The 24,326-nt window shown below is 32.1% G+C and overlaps 1 protein-coding gene across 6 annotated transcripts in view; it reads left to right on the top strand.

The window, feature by feature from the left end:
- Window positions 1-24,326, top strand: part of LOC143253945 (uncharacterized) — a 110,489-nt gene that overhangs the window by 43,877 nt on the left and 42,286 nt on the right. For all 6 annotated transcript variants that reach the window (XM_076508578.1, XM_076508580.1, XM_076508582.1 and 3 more), the window contains exons 5-11: window positions 1,331-1,423; window positions 7,619-7,720; window positions 9,133-9,277; window positions 11,357-11,477; window positions 17,933-18,118; window positions 18,409-18,502; window positions 22,902-22,971. In XM_076508578.1, coding sequence (XP_076364693.1) covers window positions 1,331-1,423; window positions 7,619-7,720; window positions 9,133-9,277; window positions 11,357-11,477; window positions 17,933-18,118; window positions 18,409-18,502; window positions 22,902-22,971 — 811 coding nt within the window. The remainder of the gene's footprint in view (window positions 1-1,330; window positions 1,424-7,618; window positions 7,721-9,132; window positions 9,278-11,356; window positions 11,478-17,932; window positions 18,119-18,408; window positions 18,503-22,901; window positions 22,972-24,326) is intronic.

Below are 24,326 nucleotides of genomic sequence, written 5' to 3'. Positions count from 1 at the left end.
GTTAAGCTAACCCTAAGTGTAAAGAATAATTTGTGGTCATTTAGTATAAAAGACTAGAAATATTTAGATGCAATTGTCCTTAGTTTTGTAACATTAAAGAGCATGAAAAAACTCAGAAAGAAACCTAGCACGTTAACGATCCCAGATATTAAATGTGACTGTTGAACTGGGGATTGCTGTTTTCTTTGACCAACAAATTATAGTAAATATAATATAGATTTTGTTTTCAATATTTCACAAATAACTATCTGGGTTTCTTAATACACAAAAAAGTATTTGATAAATGCATGCGTTTTCAGTAGTTAAGAGCAAAACAATATATTCAAGCAAATTGTTCTTATAAATATGATGGTTATTTGTTGTTTGATTCACTTTTCAAAATTTGAAGCCTGGGACTTACAGAAAACCAGCTCATTTTATACGTGGTAACTTACTCTACCTAATAGCATATTCTTGCCGATCTTTCCGTAAGAGAAACAATGTGATGATATAGTGGCAGTTTTTTGGTGTTTCCTAAGAAATGGGGAATATGATGACTAAACATTAATTACCATTGTTTGTCCATGTATTACGTTAGGTTCTTTACAAGACCATCAATTCCAGGTAAAGAACTTGTTTCAAAATATAATCTCCGTAAGTGATAGAAGATAAACTTATTTCTTCCTTCGCATTTCTTTGTAACTTGTTTATTTACGTATAAAGAGGTATTTTAATATGGAGAATTTGTGTTGTGTTTGTAAAAAAACATAAGAAGAGAAAGGATTAATGACAGATATAACGTAATTCATAATGACTGGTAAATTCCTGTTCATAATTGATTATAGATGGTTAATTTTCTATTAAGTTTCACAATTATTTGTTAATATTTATATATTTTTTCATTATTAGCTATAGCTGGTTAATTTTCCATTATGATTTGAAATGACTGGTGAATTCTTCGTGGTTATCTGTAGTTAATTATTTTTTCTCTAAATTTCATAATGATGGGTTGATATTTCATCATAATTTGCTAGAGCGATTAATTTTCCACTAAGTTTCACAGTGGTTGATTTCTTCAATTGGATATACTAAATTGTAAACGTGTCCATATCAATTAATTCCACTATCAATAAATATTATCAGTTGATTTTGATGAACTCATAAAAATTTTACACATTAACTAAAATAATATTACTTGTTTTCAGAATGGTAAAAAAGGCTCTAGCAAAGAAGTTATTAGTGTTAATTTAATGTTCCTTACATCTTTTAATTCTACAATATTGATGCTTCTTTATGCATTGAAATAACAGTGTTATGTTATTGTAAGTATTGTCTCTTTCTTTCTCCTCAGCATACTGTTCCAATTCTTGTATTAATGGAGACTGTATAGCCCCCGACAAATGTCAATGTCAACATGGGTGGAGAGGCGCCACTTGTAATGTTTGTAAGTTTTGTTACATCTTTAATTTGTTTAATAAACTCTGGTTTTGTTGGAGTTATTTTACATAACTTTATTTTGATGTGAATCATGCTTGAAAATAATAATAAATGACAAAGAATTTGTTTACATTAACATTCGTGATTATTATTTCTCAAAAAATAATTCAACTATCTCAGTAATACAATAAATAAAAAATTAAGATTATAGAATTAGATTTACTTTTAATAGTATAAAACATTACCATGAAAACATCAGCGATCTATTCGCTACCACTAAACATTTAATTAAATTTATGTCTTAGCTAAATTTCTTTTTACCGTTGATTAAATTCAATTAATATTAAGTTTGATGAAAGCCATCTACCTATATATATAAGAACTAAACATATAGTTCTAGTGGTGGGCATATCTGATAATATATATAATGTTCACACTATACTACTTATAATATTGGCCCGGCATGGCCAAGCGTGTTCAGGCGTGCGACTCGTAATCTGAGGGTCGCGGGTTCGCATCCCGGTCGCGCCAAACATGCTCGCTCTTTCAGCCGTGGGGGCGTTATAATGTGACGGTCAATTCCACTATTCGTTGGTAAAAGAGTAGCCTAAGAGTTGGCGGTGGGTGGTGATGACTAGCTGCCTTCTCTTTAGTCTTACACTGCTAAATTAGGGACGGCTAGCACAGATAGCCCTCGAGTAGCTTTGTGCGAAATTCCAAAAACAAAACAAACAAACTTATAATATTTATGGGATTTTTTTAGTATTTTTATTTCACCATAGAGTAACCTAAATTAACTCATGTGTGTGGATAATATTGTGGTCTCGCGCATATATTAAAGATTTATTCACCAAAGGTAAAACTGAAAAGAAAATATGTGACGTCAGTGCCTAATTCATTTCCTTATCGGCTTTATCTTCTGCGGTGGACTGCAGTTCTACCTATTAAGTTTTGTCAATTAAACTTGGATCAACAAACCAAAGAAATATCTCGGGGATGTGCACACAATTTCGATCGAGGGTGAATTAAAATGACTGAAAAATATTATGTACATATCACTACCATAAGAGGCAAAACTGTATTGTTTCCTTTATTAACTCAAGCTGTATTGATGATTTTTAAGTAGGTAAAACTGCAGTCCGCAGCAGAGGATAGGTACAACCAATTATGGATTACGTTAGTCCTCTACGTCACAAATTCTCTTTTTAGTTTCATCAATGGTGAAAAAGAAAAGATATCTGTGACGTTTGGTTTGAATTTCACGCAAGGCTATATGAGGGTTATCTGCGCTAGCTGTCTCTAATTTAGCAGTGTAAGACTAGAGGGAGGGCAGGTGGTCATCACCACCCACTGCCAACTCTTGGCTACTGTTTTTACCAACGAATAGTGGGATTGACCGACAATTATAACGCTCCCACGGCTGAAAGGACGAGCATGTTTGGTCGACGGGAATTCGAATCTGCAACCCTCGGACTACCAGTCGAGTGCTTTAACCACCTGGCCATGCCGGGCTATCCGTGTATATATATATATATAAACATACACACGATAATTTCACTGATAGGAATTACAATACGTTGTTTTCATCATTTGGGTTCTCTAATCGTTATTGATGTTTTCGAACACAAATGATAAATTATTATTTAATTATTACGTATTATTACGCAGTGTTAATCATCATTAGTTTTACGAAAGAGAACTTAAACTTGATAGAGGTTCGAGGGAAATAAACAAATATAGCACGTGCAACATCTGACAAATGATCTTCCTCTGAGACTAAGAGTGTCGAAAAATGTTGGTTCAAAGTATGATGCCGTTTCGGCTACAACTTAGTGGCTCTATAAAATTTTTAAACATATGTTCTATAAAGTGAGCTAGTTTGTTTTTCGTTGTAGTTACTAAGGCTATGCATCTGTAGCCGTTTCTAATTCTGAAACGCGACCACAGGATAAGCAGCCGGCTACTCTTTACTTATGAAATGTGGTATTGATATGTGTTTTATGAAGGTGTCTTGCAAACATTTGTACATAAATCATATCCCTAACACGTGTCAGTCGTGAAATGTTCTATCATTTCTTTAGGGCCTGTAAGTTTGGTTGTTGAAATACATGATTACACAATTTATGGCTAGTCATAAAGTTTTTCCTTTGCCCCACAACGATTTATCAGAATAATTAGTCATACAAATTTTAACTTGTTATATTCAGTTTCATGGTGCACGACTCGCATTTTTAGGGTCAGGGGTTCGAACTCCCCTTCCACCAATCTTGCTCGCCCTTTCAGCCGTGGAAGCGTTATAATGTAACGGCCAATCCTACTGTTCGTTGTTAAGAGTATCACAAGAGTTGGCGTGACTGGTAATGACCATGTGTCTTACCTCTTGTTTTACACCGTTAAATTAGGGACGGCTAGCGCAGGTAGCCCTCATTTAGCTTTGCGCGAAATTACAACAAACAAACAACACCTAATAGAATTTAATTTTTGAAGCTATTAAAGTATTTTAAGATTTAGATTTATCTCGCACAATTCATTTTTTTTAACCTAGTATAAGAGTTTAGGTTATAGTTTCTTAATCGCTTTGTTTATTAAAAGGGTTTATTTATTATTGTATTAAAATACAATACAATGAACACTTACTTATTACAGTTTGGACAAAGACTTTCTCGGAACTCAAACGGACTTTTTTAGTCTATATTCAATGGTATTTTACTTATTGATAAATAAACCGTCCACGCCTTTCATAGTTTCCTGGACCATACAGTAAGATTGTAAGGAAGCGGCATGACTGTTGAAAATTATATCGGTAAACGCGTGCTTCTTGGTTGTTAAACTCACATTAAAATGTAATACATATCTGTAAAAGTGAAAGTATAAATCATTATCTTTATCTTAAAAGTTTCAATACTGCCTGAATACAGGAGTAACTCTTGACACATCTGACGAATTCATAATACATACGCTATTATTTACCACTAAGAAATGTTCCAGGACACATCCATTGTAGAGCAGGTATAAAGGACAACCTTAACGAAGGTAGTGTAATTTGAAACTTATCTTTTGTTCTTTACCAAGATAAACAAATAAGAATATTAATTACATTTAATTAACAGCATTCGTGTTAATTTTAATAATATACATTGTGAAATTTACGTTATTAGAAACACCGTTTATGAGGGCCAGTAAATATGTTTGCAACTATTTAAATAACCTTGAAGCAAACGTACTGCAATCTAAGAAGTTCATTTAAAATATTATAAAATACTTAACTACGTATGAGTGTATAAAGTCCTGAAATAGGAGGCACATGAAATAAAAGGATCTGACATAGGAGGTAAATGTGTTAGAAAAAAGGTCGTTTTCTAAGGCGTGCAACAAGTTTCCGGACTGAATGAATCATTCTTGGTCCACATATCACATATTATACAGATCGTGCATGCACGTAGTGTTAGCCGATTAAACTTTATCCCAGCTCATTAAGTTTAATTGAGTTATGAAAAATGAGAGGGAATAGTCATGTGGTAGAACACAACAAAAATAATCATTATTCATTTGCCAAACAATCAAAGTAGAAAAGGAAGTTAGTCACTTGACTGACAAAAGTTAAAACTAGATGCACTTTAAAGAACAATCTTATGTTAACTTCAGACTTCACGTTACTAAATAAATAGGTGGAAAACACCTATTATGACTACATACAAAATCTACCCTCTTTCTTTTGCCTTCAGGTCATCTTTCACTGTCTCTAATTTAGAAATTTAAAATATAATTCTATAAACTTGCTCATTTATGAAGAAAGAAGTGTATTTTACGATCTCGCCTTTAAAATACTTACACAGCAAAACAGACAATGCAAATAAAGAACATAATTTTACAATAAAACCCCAAATAATAACTCGAAAATTACGCTTTAACAACAAATTTCATACTTGTTTGTTCGTTTTACAGCAAAGGCTCACTGGGCTGTCCCTAGCGGGGAAATGAGCATTGTAGTTTCTTAAATTTGCCAATGTCCCACCTAGGGACAAAACTAAACACAAAGCAATACAAAAAATTATGAAACATGAAAACACCTTTTGCAAAAATTACGAAAGATAAATTATTCATTAATAAGGTCAGAAATGTCCAAAATAAACAAACTGACATACAAAATAAACTGAAAAAACTAAACATAATAAAGGCAACCTTCAATATCATACAGAAATAATAAACTAAAACTTACCAAAAACGGAATGAGCTCTTTAATAGCAAAATTTAAACATAACGCATAATAAAGTCAAAGTATCAAGTAAATTAAATCCACAGTAACATAAGAACAGGAAAAGATAGAAAGTTATTACACGCACATATTTTTAAAAAATCTCACTTATTTAAATATGCTCATTTTCTTTAGTTCTGACCAATGGCGGAAATCCCACAAAAATAGTAAAGAAGAATGTCTTAAACATTAACACACAGACAAAAGAAACTATCTGTCATCAAAAAAATGTTTACTGTATAACACAGTATACAAAAAATGACCTGGCTGTTTACTTAGTCATATTCATTTGCACTGGGTTACAGTATATTGGCACTGGCTGCAAGTGGGCCTTGACCGTAGATTTAGGTCACATGATCTATCCCTGCCTGATCTTGATTTGATCATACTGCTGTGGTTATAAAAAGAGTCACCAAATCCCTAAACTGTAAGCCATAACCATTTGAAGCATAAAGTAAAGCCTGAGTGATTTATCCACTAGAACATCCTTCTTCAAAGGGTCTATGTCATGTAAAGTCAGATTGAAAGTTTTCTGGGATGTTCAGCACTGGGATATGTTGGCTTTTCGTTTGCTTTTGACAACACTCGAGGTCATCGTGATGCACTTATTTCAGGAGAGTAATGTGCTTTAGGTATTACCACTACAGCTTCTGCTGTGGGCTGCTTCTTCTCATACGATGTGGTTAAGATAGGACTTCGAATCTCATCATGATATAATCTGATTTTATCAAGGTGAAAAGATCTCTTCAATGTACAGTACTGTGCAAAATTGTTAGGACAAGAGAATATTTTGTAATTATTTCCATTTTAATGGAAAATTAACCAACTGTAGCTGATAATGAGGAAATAATAATCAATTATTGTGAAACTTAATAAAAAAATTAACCAGCTATAGTTAATCATATTAATCCAAAGTTCTGGAATATGATACAAAAGAAATAAGAAATCTTAGACAAACTTGCCGAAAATTTGGAAAAAGTCTTGCATAATTATCATACTCAGAAGCTCCTCATGAAATAGTTAAATTCTTTGGTATGTGAAAAATTTAAAGGTGCCATAATAGGCGAGTATATGAGAATTAGGCTGACACAAAAGAGGTGTACAGTACTATGCAAAAGTGTTGGGACAAGATAATATTCTGTCACTCTTTCTATTAGGCTGTTCAGGAATAAATGTCTCACTTGTGATTTACCCTCCATTTTTCTAAGAAAGTAGAATAAAGTTTAATTTTCGTCTTTATCTTAACTCATTTTGGACAGCACTAGACCTTTAACAACCATAAACGTTGTTCATTACTGATAAAAGTTGATGTGAATTATTTATTTATATATTGAAAAAAATTAAAGTGAGAGTATTGTGAATCATAACTTTAAAGATGAGGAACACCCTGAGTTCTCCCATCATAGAGAGGCAAATTACTGCTTCATAGATCATTAACTTCATCCTTTAGGTTTCTCTATTTTACCTACCTACAAAAAAATTTAGTGACTGAATTCAAGCTAACAGTCTCCATCCACTAGTGGCACCTTAAATCACTTTCAGTTGGTCTTTGATAGTACTGACAAGAACCAGGGCTTAACTATTCTGATGCCTGGTAATCCTGTATATATTATTGAACTCATCAGACTAAAAGGTAGTTGTATGTGTCTCTTGTTCATTGTCATTGATCCTTAGGGGTAAACTTGAAGAGGAGTCCGAGATGTATACTGGACTGTAATAATTCACCTTCCTGAGTTTCTATCTGCAACTAGAAGGAAATCATGGATCTATGTAGTATCAGTGAAAGTCTGGTGTTCAGGAGAGGACTTCTCTAAGGCATGACGACTCTCTCAGACAGCCATCTAGCCTCAGTGACGAGCTTTTACTCTTTACTGTACACCCTTGAACTCAGAAAAAATGATTATTTAGTATAATGTGTTGTATAATATGTTTCATTTTTATTTTTAGCCTGCCCTGTAAACACATGGGGTTTCATGTGTGAAGAGAAATGCACATGTATGAACGGAGCAGAATGTGATCCCGTAACAGGAACTTGCACATGCAAACCAGGTGAGAAAGCTGTTTGCATGTCTTCATTATGGTTTAAGTTTATAAATAAGTATGACATAGCTTTTCAAAGAGTGAAATACTAGGTTTGTAAATAAATAGAATTAATTAGACTTATCATACACGTTGATACAACGTGTTTCACTCATTCTGTAGTTTTACAGGCCAGTTTGGATACATTTTGAACATAGTATTTATTTATTTGTATTTATTTTTCGGAGTTTCTTAATTATATAGTATGTTCGGGTAATTGTTTGTCATGCAATTGTGACATTATGTTATATATCAAGTCAAACAAATATTATAGTGTATTACCTTTTTCTAAAGTACAAGAAAACGCATGTTTGCAACCTTATTCTTAACTACGAAAGTCTTTGAAAATGTTTCTGGGTGAATAAAAGCATGATTATATTTTATTGTGTGGAAAGGTTTGACATTTTTGTTATAACGACGTTTCATTAGAGACAATTAAAACCATTTTATCCTTCTCTGTGCATTCATTCTTAAAAAAAGAAAATATTTACATCCATCCTTTATATTTCACTAATAATCTATTCCATTTTAGACTCATAAAGGAGTGGTATGTTAGAAACACAAAACATACCTGGAGTTCAATCTGTAATTTAGAAACCTTAAAAATATGTCTTTTTGCCCCGAGCTTATCTTTAAAAAATCTTAAAGTTGTGCTTTCTTGAGCCTAGCCTATCGTTAATAAATTCTAAGTGTTTTCTTTGTAGTCTAGACTTTCGTTATCAAACCTTAAATTGTATTTCATTGAGTACAACTTGTTTAACGAGCCTGAAAGTCATGTTGCCAAGATCCTAGTCCGTCGTTTTCAAATCTTAAAATTGTGTTATTTTAAACTTACCCAGGTCTAAAACTTAAAGTCGTGTGGTTTGGAGCCTGTTGTTTCCAGACTTTTAAATTGTGTTCTCTGGAGTCTAGCTCGTCTTTTCCAAACTTTGAAGTTCTGCCCTCTCTTCCTGTTGACGTTAGGACAAAGTTAAAAGAAATTAAAGACCTTTATCAAATCGATCTAGAAGAAAACATTGTAACTTTTCAGTAATATCACCGTATTTTTTCAAGATAACTTTCCATCCCCAGAATCATCTTAGTAGCTTTCCTTTTAACCCTATCCAATATGTCGATATCCTTTAGTGGATAAAGAGAGAAAAAACACACTAGAAAGGAAAATTACAAGAAGTAGTTAAAGTGAGCCTAACTAATGCATTGTATAAAAAAATGATTACTTCTTTTGAGTCGTCTCATAAAGAGAATTTATAAGTTTATTTTCTAAAGAAACAAGTCATTTCAACTTTATTATATGATTATTATTTTGTAATACGAATATTCTGGAACGTGTTTTGATTAAAATTATACAATAGAATTATAACAAGAGCTTCTTTATTGCTTAGGCTGGCAGGGAAGAAATTGTTCGGAACCTTGTTCTCAAGGTTTTTATGGGAGTGAGTGTACCCAGGTTTGTGGATGTGAGAATGGAGGATCTTGTGACCATGTGTCTGGAAGATGCTTATGTCCTCCTGGTTATGAAGGATCTACGTAAGTAGTATTAACTGTAGATATTGGTATAAATAAAACTAAAAGAAAGTTACGTTTCTTTCAACTAGGTCAACAACTTACAAGTGTAGCTTTCATTTCTTCCCTGTGTTTGCTGTTTTTTTATTTTATGCTGCAGACGTCCTTTTTTGTTTAGACCTTTGTGAATATTACATTTGCTATCAGTTTGAAAATGTTCCAAGTATGCTACAAAAAGTAATGTATTTGTAAGAAAACACCTGTAAATTGCAAATATCACCGAAGTACAAAGTAAAAGCTATATTTTGTGAACGTAACTTGTAAGATCTTATTTCCTCAAATTAAAGGTAAATAATATTAGAAAAGTTTATAATAGTATCTGGGGAATTAATAAGACAAAGGTCTTATGACTTCTTGAGGACTGAATGCGGAGTAGAGGTGTTAGGCCTGCAAATAACAGGATGATCTCGTGTGCTGTATTTATTTCCTGATGCGTGCGACAGCTAGGCTAAAAAGAATGAGACAGGACACAGATTTATATAAGGAAAAATATTTAATAGAAAGTTTCACAGTTATAATATAAACAACAATGCACATTCTTAAAATATAAGGCAACACTACAGCGATACAATTTATGGAAGGCAAGTGATCGTGTGTTTTATATGTGTAACAAAATGGGTGCAGGATTAATAAAGGTGAAGAAGACTTTATTCAACATTATGCTCTTCCCAGTGCATGTTCGTCCCCTATAGAAAATCAAGGTTTTTAATCGGATTACACGAGAACAAATAATAATTCTTACTTTAAATGTGGCCCAGCAGGGCCAAGCGTGTTAAGGCGTGCGACTCGTAATCCGAGGGTCGCGGATTCGAATGCTGGTCGCACCAAACATGCTCGCCCTTTGAGTCGTGGGAGCATTATAATGTTGCGGTGAATCCCACTATTCGTTGGTAAAAGAGTAGCCCAAGAGTTGGCGGTGGGTGGTGATGACTAGCTGCCTTCCCTTTAGTCTTACACTGCTAAATTAGGAACGGCTATCACAGATAGCCCTTGAGTAGCTTTGTGCGAAATTCAAAACAAACAAAATACTTTGAATGTAAACATCTATTCCACTTTCCTGTGAAGCAACTTATAAACAACAATAGTGAACATAAACAACTACTTAATTGTTATAAAATTTTGTTAAAACACTGTACGTATGTTACGATGTTAAACTTGAAATAAAAATTTATTCATTAGACGTTCAAACCATCTTGCATCTTTACTGTTTCAAAGAGGGTTTCTCATCATCAAATTTAAACCTAAAGTTCATACAGAGTAAAATTACATAAAAATATACCAACATAATACCAGAAATAGAAAGTAAGAACTTTTAAAATGCTCTTACATAAAAGAGTTAAAGTTGTAGAAATACTATGAAAACACCATAAGCTCATATCTCGTAAAAATCAGTTCTCCAAGACGCAAACACTGCTTCATCTAAACATTAATAAACTCTCGATTTTCGAACACAATAAAGCAGTGACTGGTGCCTGTTGGATCAGTTAGCCAATAAGTAGTAAAATTGCGTGTCTGTCTGCAGCTTCTTTCCGCAAGACAATCAGATAAAAAGGTGTGAAATCCTTACTTGAACCAGTTATCCTCTGAAGAGAGTTAAAATTATAACTATGCTGGAGTAATGCTATTTTTCAATCAGGAAACTATAGAAAAACAAAAAAAGGTTTGCAAATTTTTTTCAAACTAAAAGGAGTTGAAATCCCATAGAACAACCCGTTCCTACAGATTCTAATTTTTCTGATATATTTTTAAAGTCAACACAAATAACATAGTTGGATGAGACAGGTCAAGTAACAGTTTTTCAAACAGGACAATTGATTTATAGAGTAAGTTGTCTTCAGAAAATGTAGACATTAGCTTAGGGAATTGATGATTTTCTGAAAAATTAATTTTTAGTATCATAAGGGTGGGTGTGAAAAGATAGCTTTAAAGGGCCGCTTAAAAGTCTCCTGTTTTTGGTATGTCACGTTAATTAACAACCGCTTTAAATAATAATCTGAATATCTTCAGACACTCTTAATAAATTTTAAAACTACAATATTTTAGGTGCTCTGATCCATGCCCAGAAGGTACCCATGGTCATGGGTGCAACAATACATGTATTTGTCAGAATGGAGGGACCTGTAATCATATTACAGGGAAGTGTACGTGCCCTAATGGTTGGATGGTAAGTTGGATGTCTCTTTGTATTTTTCTTTATGGTTAGAAATACTTTAATGCTTTCCGTATGTTCAAAATATCCTGGTTGATTTGTAATTTAATACTTATAAGAATATAAAAAGGACAACAAATTTTGATGCAGTGAAAGATGGCAGTGAATAAATGATAAGCCGTAGTAAATAAAATGTGCTTACTAAGTAAACCAGTTGTATTTTTTGTGGGTAGGATAGTGTTCACCATACTAATAAAACATTTTGCTTTACTTACACTGTACGTGCATCAGTTAGAAAAAAAATCGCAAAGCTGGACTTGCGAAAATATAGAAGAATGAATAACTGTAGAAGGAAAAAAATGATAAAAGGACTAACAATGGCGAACGCAAAAAAATAGTTTAGAAAGTTATTAATAATGTAATTTTCTACACTCTATACATTAATGCCCTATTATTATGAAAATTGCTGCTAGATTAATTTAAACATCTTTGTTCTAGATGTAATGTTTTATATCAAAATAAAAGCTAACAAGTTTAGAAAAAAGTAGTGTTAATTATATATCGAAATATAATTGATTATTGTTTGAATAAAATAAATATAATCGAAATGTTATCAACTATAAACATAGAAATATTGAAATGAAGCGAAAATTAGCATATAAATATTTTTAACAAAGTACTAAAAATGGAAAAAAGCTAGTATACAATTTTGCTAAGAATTGATAGGGATTAATGATTATATATTTGCAGCGTTAAATGAAACAGATTACATTTTAAAATTAATTTTATATCGCAAATAGTAGCTGTAAAGATCAAATAGAAATGGTTTAAAATTAACTTTATCAAAACAGGCCATTATTCATAAAAAAGTTACCACGACCATTGTCTTACAAACAATTTAATATTTACAAAAAGAGAAAAAGAAACTTTTGCATTCGTGGATAATATACTAATGATTTAATGACCTTTTAGAATTGAAAAACATAATATATAAAAAATATCATAGTTAATTGAAAATTGAATAAAAATATATATACACCAGTCTCGCAAAAAATTAAATCACAAACTAGCTATTTATATATATATATTGTAAGTTTGTTTACTAATTATTATGACTTTTATTATGATGTATTGATTTTTGTATTTCTTGGCTTCTTGTTTGTATTATTTTTAATAGAGAGCATATCATAATATATCCAAACATGCTCGCATTTTCAGCCGTGAGGGCGTTATAATGTGACGGTCAATCCCACTATTAGTTGGTAAAAGAGTAGCCCAAGAGTTGGCGGTGGGTGGTGATGACTAGCTGCCTTCCCTCTAGTCTTACACTGCTAAATTAGGGACGGCTAGCACAGATAGCCCTCGAGTAGCTTTATACGAAATTCAAAAACAAACAAACAGACAAACAAAAAACAAACAATCATAATATATTTATATACTATTTACATTCTTCAACCTATTAGTTACAACCTGCACAACAGTATATTTATTTTCTGGTAGCTTGATTTAGTGTATTACAAATTCACTGTTTAAGAAGCATCGCTGTCTTATTCTTTTTCTCACGTCAAAAATATTTCATATATTTTAATCTTATTCTCGCTTTTCTGCTGTTGGTAATATAATAATCATGACAGTGATGAGTTTGGAATTTGTATACCACTCACATCAATAATTCTTAATTGACCAATTTCATCTCTACTTCGTATGGTCTATTATGTTAGACAATGGTAAAGTTAAAGTCGTGAAAAAATAATTTATATTTAAACTTGGAAGTCACTCTTAGCTCTTATCTTATTCAATTCTAAGAATGTTTACACTGAGAGACATGTATGTACAATATAACATTCAACAATAATGAATACAAGACGTCAATAAATAAGTTTAGATTTTGAATATTTCTTGACATATAACAGCAATACGTTTACTTCTTTTAGAGAAATTAGAGAAGTTTTCAGTGCCAGTCCAAAGTACAAGCTCTCCTTCCTCTAATTTACAGAACAGATATTCGAACCCTAATTCCGCCACATAAGAAAGCAACAGATCGCCAACAACATACTATTATTTTGTATATTATACAATTTAGTGACTTATAGATTTCTTAACTTTAATCAAAACAACGCTCAACAACTACTAAAGACTGAAGTGTTTTCCGAAAACACTGAGCAAAGTTTCCGTTGTGCCCCTTCATAGTAAAATAATTTTCGTAAATGATAATGGCAAAACAACATTTGCTTGACCTGTTTTCAATAATACTTTTTAATGAAAAAATGTTTGTAAGAAGTGTGAACAGAGTAATAGTTTGTTCGATTATCGTTGTGTTCAACTCTTCTGTTTCTTCCATCGTTAATGTTTGGCTCTTCCACTTATCAAAGACATAAAACATGTTCTTTGTCGTAATTTATATTGTTACCTAATGAGGGCTCCGATAAGAGGACTGAAAGCTCGAAAGTTAGTGTTTTAATACAGAAATAAGTTCGTATATAATTTTACATATTAATTTTTTACGTCTTAAATATGAAACAAGTAATCCACTTATTGATTATTAGATTTAGGTGGTTGTATAGGCTACTAATCATAATGACTAGTATAAGTAATAGATTGCCACCACATTACTGTAAGTCCTAAATATTAGCCTAATTTATTTTATTACGTAGTCTAATCAAATTAATCTGATTTGTTATAAGCAAAAGTGCCCATCCTCAGTAATGGGAAAAAGTTCAAATAAGTCTTTCATAACACAAACTTTGAAAAGACTAATTGTATTGCACTTCGAGTTTCACTCACAGTCAAAGCACTGAGGTATTTATACTGCCTGCCACAAAAAGTAATTATTGAGTAATAACATACGGTAAATCTACGTTTGTATCCTTTAAGTAACGCTTCATTTTGAAATGTGAATGATAGTGTGATTTAATACCTAACAAGTTAGTCTAAAATGTTATTCGTGTGAAATAAAATTTCATATCCATTCTTCTATCATTTTAAAAGAGAGACACCATGATTCAACATGACACAACTTATAGTCATTTAACTCTAAATAAAACAAACCACAAGAGGTTAATTTTCAATCGTTTTTATTCTTCAAGATAATATAAAGTACACAAAACTTTACTTATGAGTTATAGTGTGGGAAACTATAGATAATTTACATTTCTGTATTTTACATTTATTATTATTAATAATTAACATTAACACCCGATCTGAGCAAATTATCTGATTAAAATCTATGTAGTAACGAGTATAGCTGATAAAATGTACGTTTCTTACGTTTTTATGGATAATGATAAGAATGCTTGCTTTACTGACTTGGTTATTCTCAGAAGTAAACATAATATCTAACCTTTGATTTCTAAATCTTTCATGTTTCCTTTTTTATTATTCTCTTATACTTTTGGAAAATGTATTAGTTTACCCTACTAAGGATACTATGGCTAATAAGAGTAATAATGTTTGGGATATGTTGACTTTTTCTTGTTTTTTCCTCCATCTATTCATCTTTTGCCGATATGATGCCTCAGTTGCTTTTATACAACATTAGGCATCTCTCTTCTTCCACTTCAACTACTTACATTTATTCAAAGATGCTATTTGTGTGAGCGAGGTAAAGTTCTTAACACTTTCACATGGTGCTTAGTCACCTAAGTAGAAGTCTCTGACAGTCGATATTTTCAAGATATTTGAAGCTCAAAGAAATGATACCATATCCTGTCATATGTAACTGAGTATTTTATTATGATCAAATCAGAAAAACTCCACTGTCGTTTCTTACCTAAGTCAACAGTGTATTACTCGTATGTGTAAAAACGGCTCGTTTGGGTTGAGAAAATATTTTACGTAGAGGAGCGAACAACGTTTCGACCTTCTTCGATCATCGTCAGGTTCACAAAGAAAGAAAGAGGTAACTGACTGGAAGCTGACCACATGTTTGGAAGGGGTTGTGTAACTGAGTGTCGAAATGTAGAGGGCGGTGTTAGATGTTTCAATATATAATTTTATATTATTCATTTTTTATTATTTTTAATATAGGTATAAAGGTGTTCCTTTGTATTGGTGTATAAGTCGCTATTGTGGCAGATGCTTTCTAAATCTTGAACTCCTTTTTTGGTAGATGACCAAAAATTTCAGCCTACCATTCTTCAGGAGCTTTTAAATATGATGGTAGATCACCTGTTGTGTCAAGAGTTGGTTATTCCAACAAAATAGCCCTTATAATCTCTGATATTTTAGTGAATTTGTTCCTACCTTGCTTAACTCCTTATATACTCCATTGGTGACCAAAACGTGGAAGTTTGATGTCAAGGGAAAACACAGTGTCAGAGTCTTCTTTCATGACAGTGGATGCTCTGAGTCAGTGTTGATCCAGTAACTTTCTTTATTACTATTATCTTCTTTGCCTCCTTCCCAGAGTGCTGTTTTTAATTTGCAGCACCCCTGCCTAATTTTTCTAATTGCATCTTTGGACAGCTCAGTCTTTGTTTACCCTATTTCATCTCTTAACAGTTCGAAAGCTTTTACCTTTTCTTTTTTATATCTACCTCATATGCTAGTTTTGGCTTTACGTCTTCCTTTATAATGTTCCATTCCCTCATTTCCATATGTCTATTCTGGTTTCTGGAGTAAAATTTTTTGACGAGTAGTCCTTTATTTAACTTTATGTATGTGGTTTATAAGCACAGGTGGTTTATTGCGGTTGGTTCATCCACCACATTTTGACTTCAAGTTGTCTCACCTCACTTCATTTTGTATCAGGATTTTCGAGAGTTGTTTTTCCATATCTGTAATTACTGAGTGTGCAGTAGCTTTATTGATGATTCTCCATCTCCTTGAACATTCTCCTTTTCTTTCTATTTTTTCTCGCCCCTTCTAATAGTTTTCCTACTTTGTCTGGTTTCCCTTCCAGACTGGAACATTTTTTTTAGTTCTGATGGCTTGCGAAAACATTCTTTTTCAACCAGTGGCTACCTGTTCCCTGTAAAAAATTTCTCTTAAAACATAAATTGTTCTTCTACTTCGTGAGAGGCATCTCTCAGATATAACCCACATTCTTTTTCAAAGGACAAATTTATTTTAGTTTCAGAACACTCCTTTAGATGTTTCCTCTAATAATATTTCTTTCCATTTGTTTTTATATGGTAGATTACACTCTGATAATCTCCTTTGTCGTTTGTGAGCAACATGATATTTTCCCCCTCAGACAACTCCCTTCACAGTCAATCAAGATCAACTTTCTTTGCTCTAGGTTCCTTCTTTTTGAAATTTATCTTCTTCCAATTCCACCACATGAGATGTATGTGTGTTTTCTTACAGCAAAGCCACCTCGAGCTATCTGCTGAGCCCACCGAGGGGAATCGATCCCTTGATTTTAGCATTGCAGATCTCTAGACTTACCGCTGTACTAGCAGGGAGGGGGTGCACAACATGAGTTATACAACTAATTTAATTAGCTTATTCCTCAATTGGAGATGAAACATCTCACCCTTCTAACCCATCAAGTTCAATATCTCATGACTTTTCTTGCCTTTGTTGTCTATACCCCCTTTTACCTTTTAGAACAAGAAACGGGAGACAAAGAAACCCATGGAGAGGCTAGCATTTTCTCTCAGGAATACCTCTTTATCCCAAAATCTGTATTCAATTGAATATAACGGAAATTGATAAGCCTCTACTCAGTACACACAACATTTAAAAGATGAAAATGTTCAATGTTCTCTACGTGAGCTGTAAACTTTACACAAACGAATATTTAGAATAGCCAAACGCTCAGACACCACACCAAGAAGTCATGACAACCAACATCTTAAGCTACAAAATGATGAAGTGGCCAGGAAAGTAAACCATCTGACCTAAAACGTCATTGAAGGTAAATTGGGCAAAACTGTCATCAGTAATAAAATAATAAACTGAATACTAAACCAACATTTCACAAACTTACAGAATCGTTTTGATATCAAAGACTGTTTTCGTCAAAAAGAAATAATATAAATCTCCAAGCGGTTGATTTTTTCCATGCTTATATGTGAGTGTGTGTGTGTGAAATTCATAGATCTAAGAGAGTAAACATTTAATAAAAGCTTATATGAGGAAGGGAACAAAATGCTGAGAAAGTGTCCTGTGATGGAGTCTGATTTTAATGACATATTCCAGATTGCCAATGTTAAAAAGCAGACAACACATGATTATCAGGAAAGATATAAACATCAGTACAATGAAAATAATTAGTTTATAAGAAAATGTAAGTGACCTCATGTACGTTAAACAATTGTTAAACCCACGTTCATTCCAATTGTCTTTCTTTTAATGTTAATAGGATCAAATTGTCTTTATTACTGCTATTTCTCTCTCTCTATTTCATATATACATTTTTATAGACGTTTTTTTTTTCAGTGTATAGAAATACATAGGCTTCTATCCAAACACATCAAGATCTAGAGTTTTGTTTACAGTTAAGTTTTAAAACTACTATTCTGCAGGGAGAAGTCTGTGCCAACACTTGCGAACATGGTTTCTTCGGTAACAACTGCACAGAGACATGTTTGTGTTATAATGGAGCATCTTGCCATCACATAACAGGAGACTGTACATGTACTCCTGGGTATATAGGAAGACAGTGTGAAGAACAGTGCCCTTTAGGGACATTTGGAATCAACTGCTCGATGGTATGATACTATTATTAACATAGCTTAACTGAGATATTCGAGTTATTCTTTTATGTAAAATACCCATAGAACTTTATTAGAAATTTCTGTTTTGATCATCACAAGTTATTATACAACAATTTATTCATAATATCACACACAGCATTGTTTCAGTTTTTAAATTATATTTTGGTTTTTATTTCTCAATTGTTTTCATTTCTCAGATGTAAAAGAACAAAACATTACATTTGAAGTGCGTGTGTCATTAAAATTATGTCTAACATTACCAATGAGTCATTTTCACTCATTAGATTTGTGACTGTGGTGACGCTGCTACATGTGATTCAGCCACGGGTGATTGTCTCTGTCCCCTGGGATTTGTTGGTCGACGCTGTGAGGACAGAGGTCAGTTCTGGCCAGGTTCTTGTTTTCTCTTAAACAGTATCTAGCAGAACAAATGTATGAAAATTTGTGTTGTACTTCTATTTATTTATTCATAGTATTTTCCTTTCGACATCGTTTCAAATGTGTTGCCGTAATATGAATATCGTATATTTCAAATATAAGGTTCAAAACACTGTGAAAAAACGTCCATGTTTAGTTGCACATAGTTTAGTGAAGTTAATTTGTGTTAGAACTTGAATAAGCTACTGTGTTTATGATATTCATGAAATAGTGGGAAAATAGTGCCACTAATTTATGTTAAAATAAAAGTTATTTTATCAAAACGAGTAAGAAAATTTGACAAAACAGTTATTTTTCTAAGCTGGCTGTTTGGCAGGAGAAAATACCTGTACTACAAAAACACAGGAAATAATAGTAATGATACCACACTTTTAATTCAGTCACTAGTTCTAATGCATCATCCAGTACCCCTAAATATGTACATCAATAATTACTTGAATGATATGTATATTCAATAGAGATAACCACTCAACACTTGCTAACTTGTACAAGTCTTTGAACCTTCCTTTGAAATTAGCAAGACATCTCACCCCCAATATTCAATAGAGATAACCACTCAACACTTGCTAACTTGTACAAGTCTTTGAACCTTCCTTTGAAATTAGCAAGACATCTCACCACCACACCGGACGGACACGATACATTAACAGGCCCAAGAAAATACGAATCTTGCATAAAGGTTGTGCAGATTTATTACTTTTTCACATTTCTTCACAATTATGTTATTAATAGCTTGTAAAACTTTTATTCAAACAATTAGGAAAATTTACTGTACTATTGGTAAAAATTATTTTTGTATTGTAATGGATTTATTTCACACATTTATTTCCCTATCTGTTTATTTCCGTTTTGTGCATATAACGTATATTGTTAAAATGTGTATTGCGAAAGTCCCACCTGTTCTCTAAATTTCTAGAAGTTTCTCGAGCGTAATAATCAACAATGTCTATGTGTAAAATACTAGTGATTGTAGCCATCGCAACACGCGGGGACACAGTTTAATATTGTTGGTTTGCTACAGTCAGTATACTATACACTTCGGAAGATATAATTATTAATCAAAAAACTATATGCATTTAACCAGGAAAGTTTACAGATTTTAAACATTACGAAGTGTTAAACTTCAGAGAATTAACTTTAAACGTTAATATTTCTACGAGGACATTAGGTATCTTACTCAATCAAAAGTAAGCTATTAAATCGCGTAAAGCCAGCTAAGAATAAAGCTAGCTAATTTTCCCATCAAGAGAAGTGTATTTCTATAGCAACATAGAACTAATTCGCTCTCGATGAACCGTCGATAAAATATTCAGTTCCAGACCAGATAGAAGACTCTTGATGACGAGAAACCAACATGAAATAAAAATATATCTCAAAACGGCTAGAATGGATATTTACACTTTTATTGATGAGCAGAGAACAACGTTTCTACCTGACGACGACCTAGGAAGGTCGAAACGTTGTTCTCTGCTCATCAATAAAAGTGTTAATACCCACAACAGCCCTTCTGAGATACAGATAGAAGACTCAGTATCGTTTGTGAGTTTGTAAAACTCTTGTATATAAACCATTACTTGTAATAAATATTTGTAATAACTGTTATTATAAGTTGTACTGTTGTTTGTATATTAAAATATGTTTGTGTTAAGAAAGTAAATTGTGCGCATCAATTTTGTTGGCAAATATCATAAATCTCATGCATGTTGATATTCAATTAACTTCTAAATTTAAATTAAAATTTCCGGATTTTTCGAAATAAATTATAATACGTAACAATATATTATGATTTTCATAAACATTAATTGCCATTTGTGGTATACTGTAGTTTTACTAACTCCAGAGCTAAATACTAGCATATGTTGTATATATTAAGATACTGTAAAGGTACACTGTTAAGACCATTCAGTTGATTTCATTGGTTACTATTAAATGTAAATGACTGTTTTAATTTAAGTACAGGGTAAGTGATGAATTTAGTTTATCACAGGTTTGTTACGTAATTGTGTTAATCATACGTTTTGTATTTCAATTGTCTTATTTTTCTGATTGTTTTATAACTGCATCATGTTACGAGGGCCTTCTAAGTTTTTCTCAAGTATCGTTGCATCATAATACCTCGTGGTTTGTGGAAAGTGTTAGGTTTCTGTTGGGCAATGTGTAAATATATATGATAACCGCAAAATAAACTGTGTATTTTGTTATAAGTCCACACGTGTTGGTTAACTTACTTTTGAACACAATTGGAGAATGAATTATTCTTGTCTACTATGTTGTTACAACATAATCTGCGATCATTTCACTTAAAAATCACCAATTATTTAAACTCTGGATACAAATCTGACAACCAACAGTAAAACAAACATTTGTATATATACATTTGAATTGTTTTAATATATTAGTTTTAAAATAAGTAATCTATATGTCGTTTCTTTATGGTTTAAATTTATCGCCTATTATAAAGAATCCGGCCCATTCATAGATGTAAAACTTCACGGTTACAAGTCTTTGTTAGAGGAGGTTACAGAAAATTTTATGTGTAATTATTTCATATTTTTCAAGGGACAGTGCACGGAGTAAATAACTAATTTGTGTGTTTTATAAGTTATATATTACTATAATAAAGTATACTTTATATGTATGGATGGCTAAGGTATTCAAGAAGCATATAAATATGTACGCTAAAAATTAACAGTTGCCAATAGTTTTACTTTAAAATATGATAGCCACTCAGTTTTATTTGTTTGTATACCCTCAAAACAAGGCAAAAACAAACATACAACAACATCAAACTGTTTATCTTTCATCTTCGTGTTTCAGTCGAGATAACTTTACAAGTGCTTTATAACTGATGCCAGTTTAAACCTAAATCCACTCTGTGTATATGGTTAGTGCATTATCTCATCGCTTAATTGTAGTAACTAGTAGTAATACTTAAGAATAACTGTAGTGTAAACCATGTTAGCATTACCACTTGAAGTTAGCTATTTTACAGAAATGCCATGGTCCTTTAAAATGTTTAAATACAGGATAAAACAGGAATTACCAGCCAAAATAGACAAACGTTAGACGACTGTAACATGTAGAATAATACCCAATGCTGTGTACAATATATAGCTGGTAGCTTTATAGAGTGAACCCCTATATTATATATGAAGTTAAATAAAAACAAAATAAATACACATAATATTAGATTATTAATACAATACATAGAATACAACATCTTTTTGTCAGGGGTAAGCATCACAAAACAACTAATAAAATGATGTAGGGATGGCAGTGTCAAAAGAAGAATAGAAACAACAATATATGGATGGTGTAGCTTTACAGTAATCGTCTCTACACGACTTTCAATACAAAAATTTAATGTTACTCTGTAAAACACAGAATTAACTTTAATGTTACTGCAGTTGGAAGTTATATATTTCTGACTGTTGATATACACTGTCTTTATTATAGGCTTCAGTATACTACAGCTAAGAGCCTAGAACTTATGTACAAGGAAAACCAACTTGTGTCAAAGCATGTCTTGAATATTATGGACTATTAAATATTCTCGCTACTAGGTCAGAGGAACTGATCAACCTTATAACTATTTCGTACTTATGCTAGGTGAAATGTTGAATTACACATTTTTCTACAGATGTCTGATGAATATTGTTTCCTGTTCTAATAAATCGTTCATGATATCCATAGAACCTGTTTCATTATCTAAATTACATATGTATATATTTAATATAACATGCATTTCTCAGTTTGACTTTAATAAATGTATTTGTATTCCAACTTAATAATAATGATCTTATATGTTATTAGCGAAAGTGTCCGGCTTCGTTCGGGCTATTAAGTTGATATATTATTGATGACTATAACAGTGTGGGTATTCTTAACTCATTTAAGCATAAACGTGTATTCTGTATAATTTTCCTGTTAAGCAAAATGATATAAAGCCGTTGTTGGAAAATATTTTTACTAAATTGTACAGGCTTTTCTATATATTAGAAGTTCTTATGTTAGGAACCATTTATTTTCTATATGGTTATTCTCATTAAAAAGATACGCTCGCGCATGTAAATAAGTAATACTCAAAGTTCTTTCATCTTGGATCTGTGGTGGTCACACGCGCGCGCGCACACACACACACACACACACCCTATTATTTTCATAAGCAGGACTGTATGAAGAGATAACTGAATACAAGCCCTTGTAAATTCCAATAAATCTTATAAGAAGTTCAAAATTTTGATTTATAATTTTTTATGTAGTTGGTTAATATAGTACTTGACTAGAACTAGCTTTAAAAGTAAGTTTGGAAGCACAATGATATTGATACTTTCTGTAGAATGTGAAGATGGATTCTATGGGAAGAAATGTGAGGAAACATGTCAATGTCAGAAAGAAAACAGTCTCAGGTATGTTTCATATTTCTTTTGTATTTGCCAAATTGAAGATTTTAGTGTAATTTTTGCTGTATATAATAAAAATGGATATATTAGGCAGCTATGTTTGTTTCAAATAATTTAAGTTTATTTTTAACAACTTTGGAAAAAATTTAAACTACTTTTGCGTGAGAAGGGAGTACAGTTTTTCATAAATCAATAAAATTATCATTAATTCAGATCCTGTTGGTTTAGAAGTTTAAATTAAATGCCATATTTTATGAAATCTAGTAAATCGTCAAATATATTGAGTGTATAATCGATGTCTTCCAACATATCAAAGATATTACATTTTTTTATTACTGCACATCAAATGGACTAGAGTTATTATTCTTATCATTCTGTCCACTTTAATAAAAGAATGATTTTTTCCAAAGCTAGAGAGTGCACGTTTTTAAATTGTGCATTGAGCATTATGAATATATCGTTATTTAGAATTCGAATAAATCATCCATTGTACAGTCAATCCTTGGTAATATATAGGCATCCATCTTTGTTTATTTTATTTACTTTCCAGTTGTGTAAGAAAAAAGTTGTTGATCCGTATTTCTTCTTTACAAGTACAATAAGTAATACCTTAGGACTAGTAGTTAGTGATACTACTTTTTGTTTCTTCTATTTCTTTGAGAGTCTGTCCAAGTGTTTATCTTGAAACTGTTTGACCAACTGACGTATCCAGTATGAGATATTTTAGTTGTTTGACCAATTCTCTGACGTCCATTGGAGAGAGTATTCTGTGTGACAAAGTAATGTCCTATTTGGTATTAATTAGTGTGTGCGTTTAAACACACCATTTTAACAGTCAACTAAACATTAACATAAAAGAAAACAATACAAATTCCATGATGAAAAACTACAACAGACGCTGAATGTATTTAAAAAGATCACTAGAGCACAGACTTCAATAAGGGATATAAGATGTACCTTGGGTTTTGGGAGTGACTGAAGAAATAGGGCTCACATAACGGTGGGGATACAATGCATACCAGTCTTAACCTTTGTTCGTTTGTATCAAATGTTAAAAAAGAACAATAAACATAAAACAATAAGAAGGCGTTAGGATAGCAAGACAGGGCACTCAAGCTCCCACCACTCTTTATCTTTATGAACATTTACTGTCTGCAGACAGTTGTGGGAAGGTGAATGATCTCTAAATAAATCTAATATATACATATACATATATATATAAGCTAGTTTCTGCCCTTAGGTAACATTTCTATTGTCATAATACATATTAGTGTAGTGTGAAATAAAGAAGTGCAAAAACATAAAATCTACTGCATAACTGCGCAATGTGGAGATAATTTAAAACAGTGGCAAGTGGCAGT

The sequence above is a fragment of the Tachypleus tridentatus genome, chromosome 6, assembly GCF_004210375.1.
Source record: "Tachypleus tridentatus isolate NWPU-2018 chromosome 6, ASM421037v1, whole genome shotgun sequence".
Lineage (NCBI taxonomy): Eukaryota > Metazoa > Arthropoda > Merostomata > Xiphosura > Limulidae > Tachypleus > Tachypleus tridentatus.
This window is presented reverse-complemented; position numbering and strand designations above follow the sequence as displayed.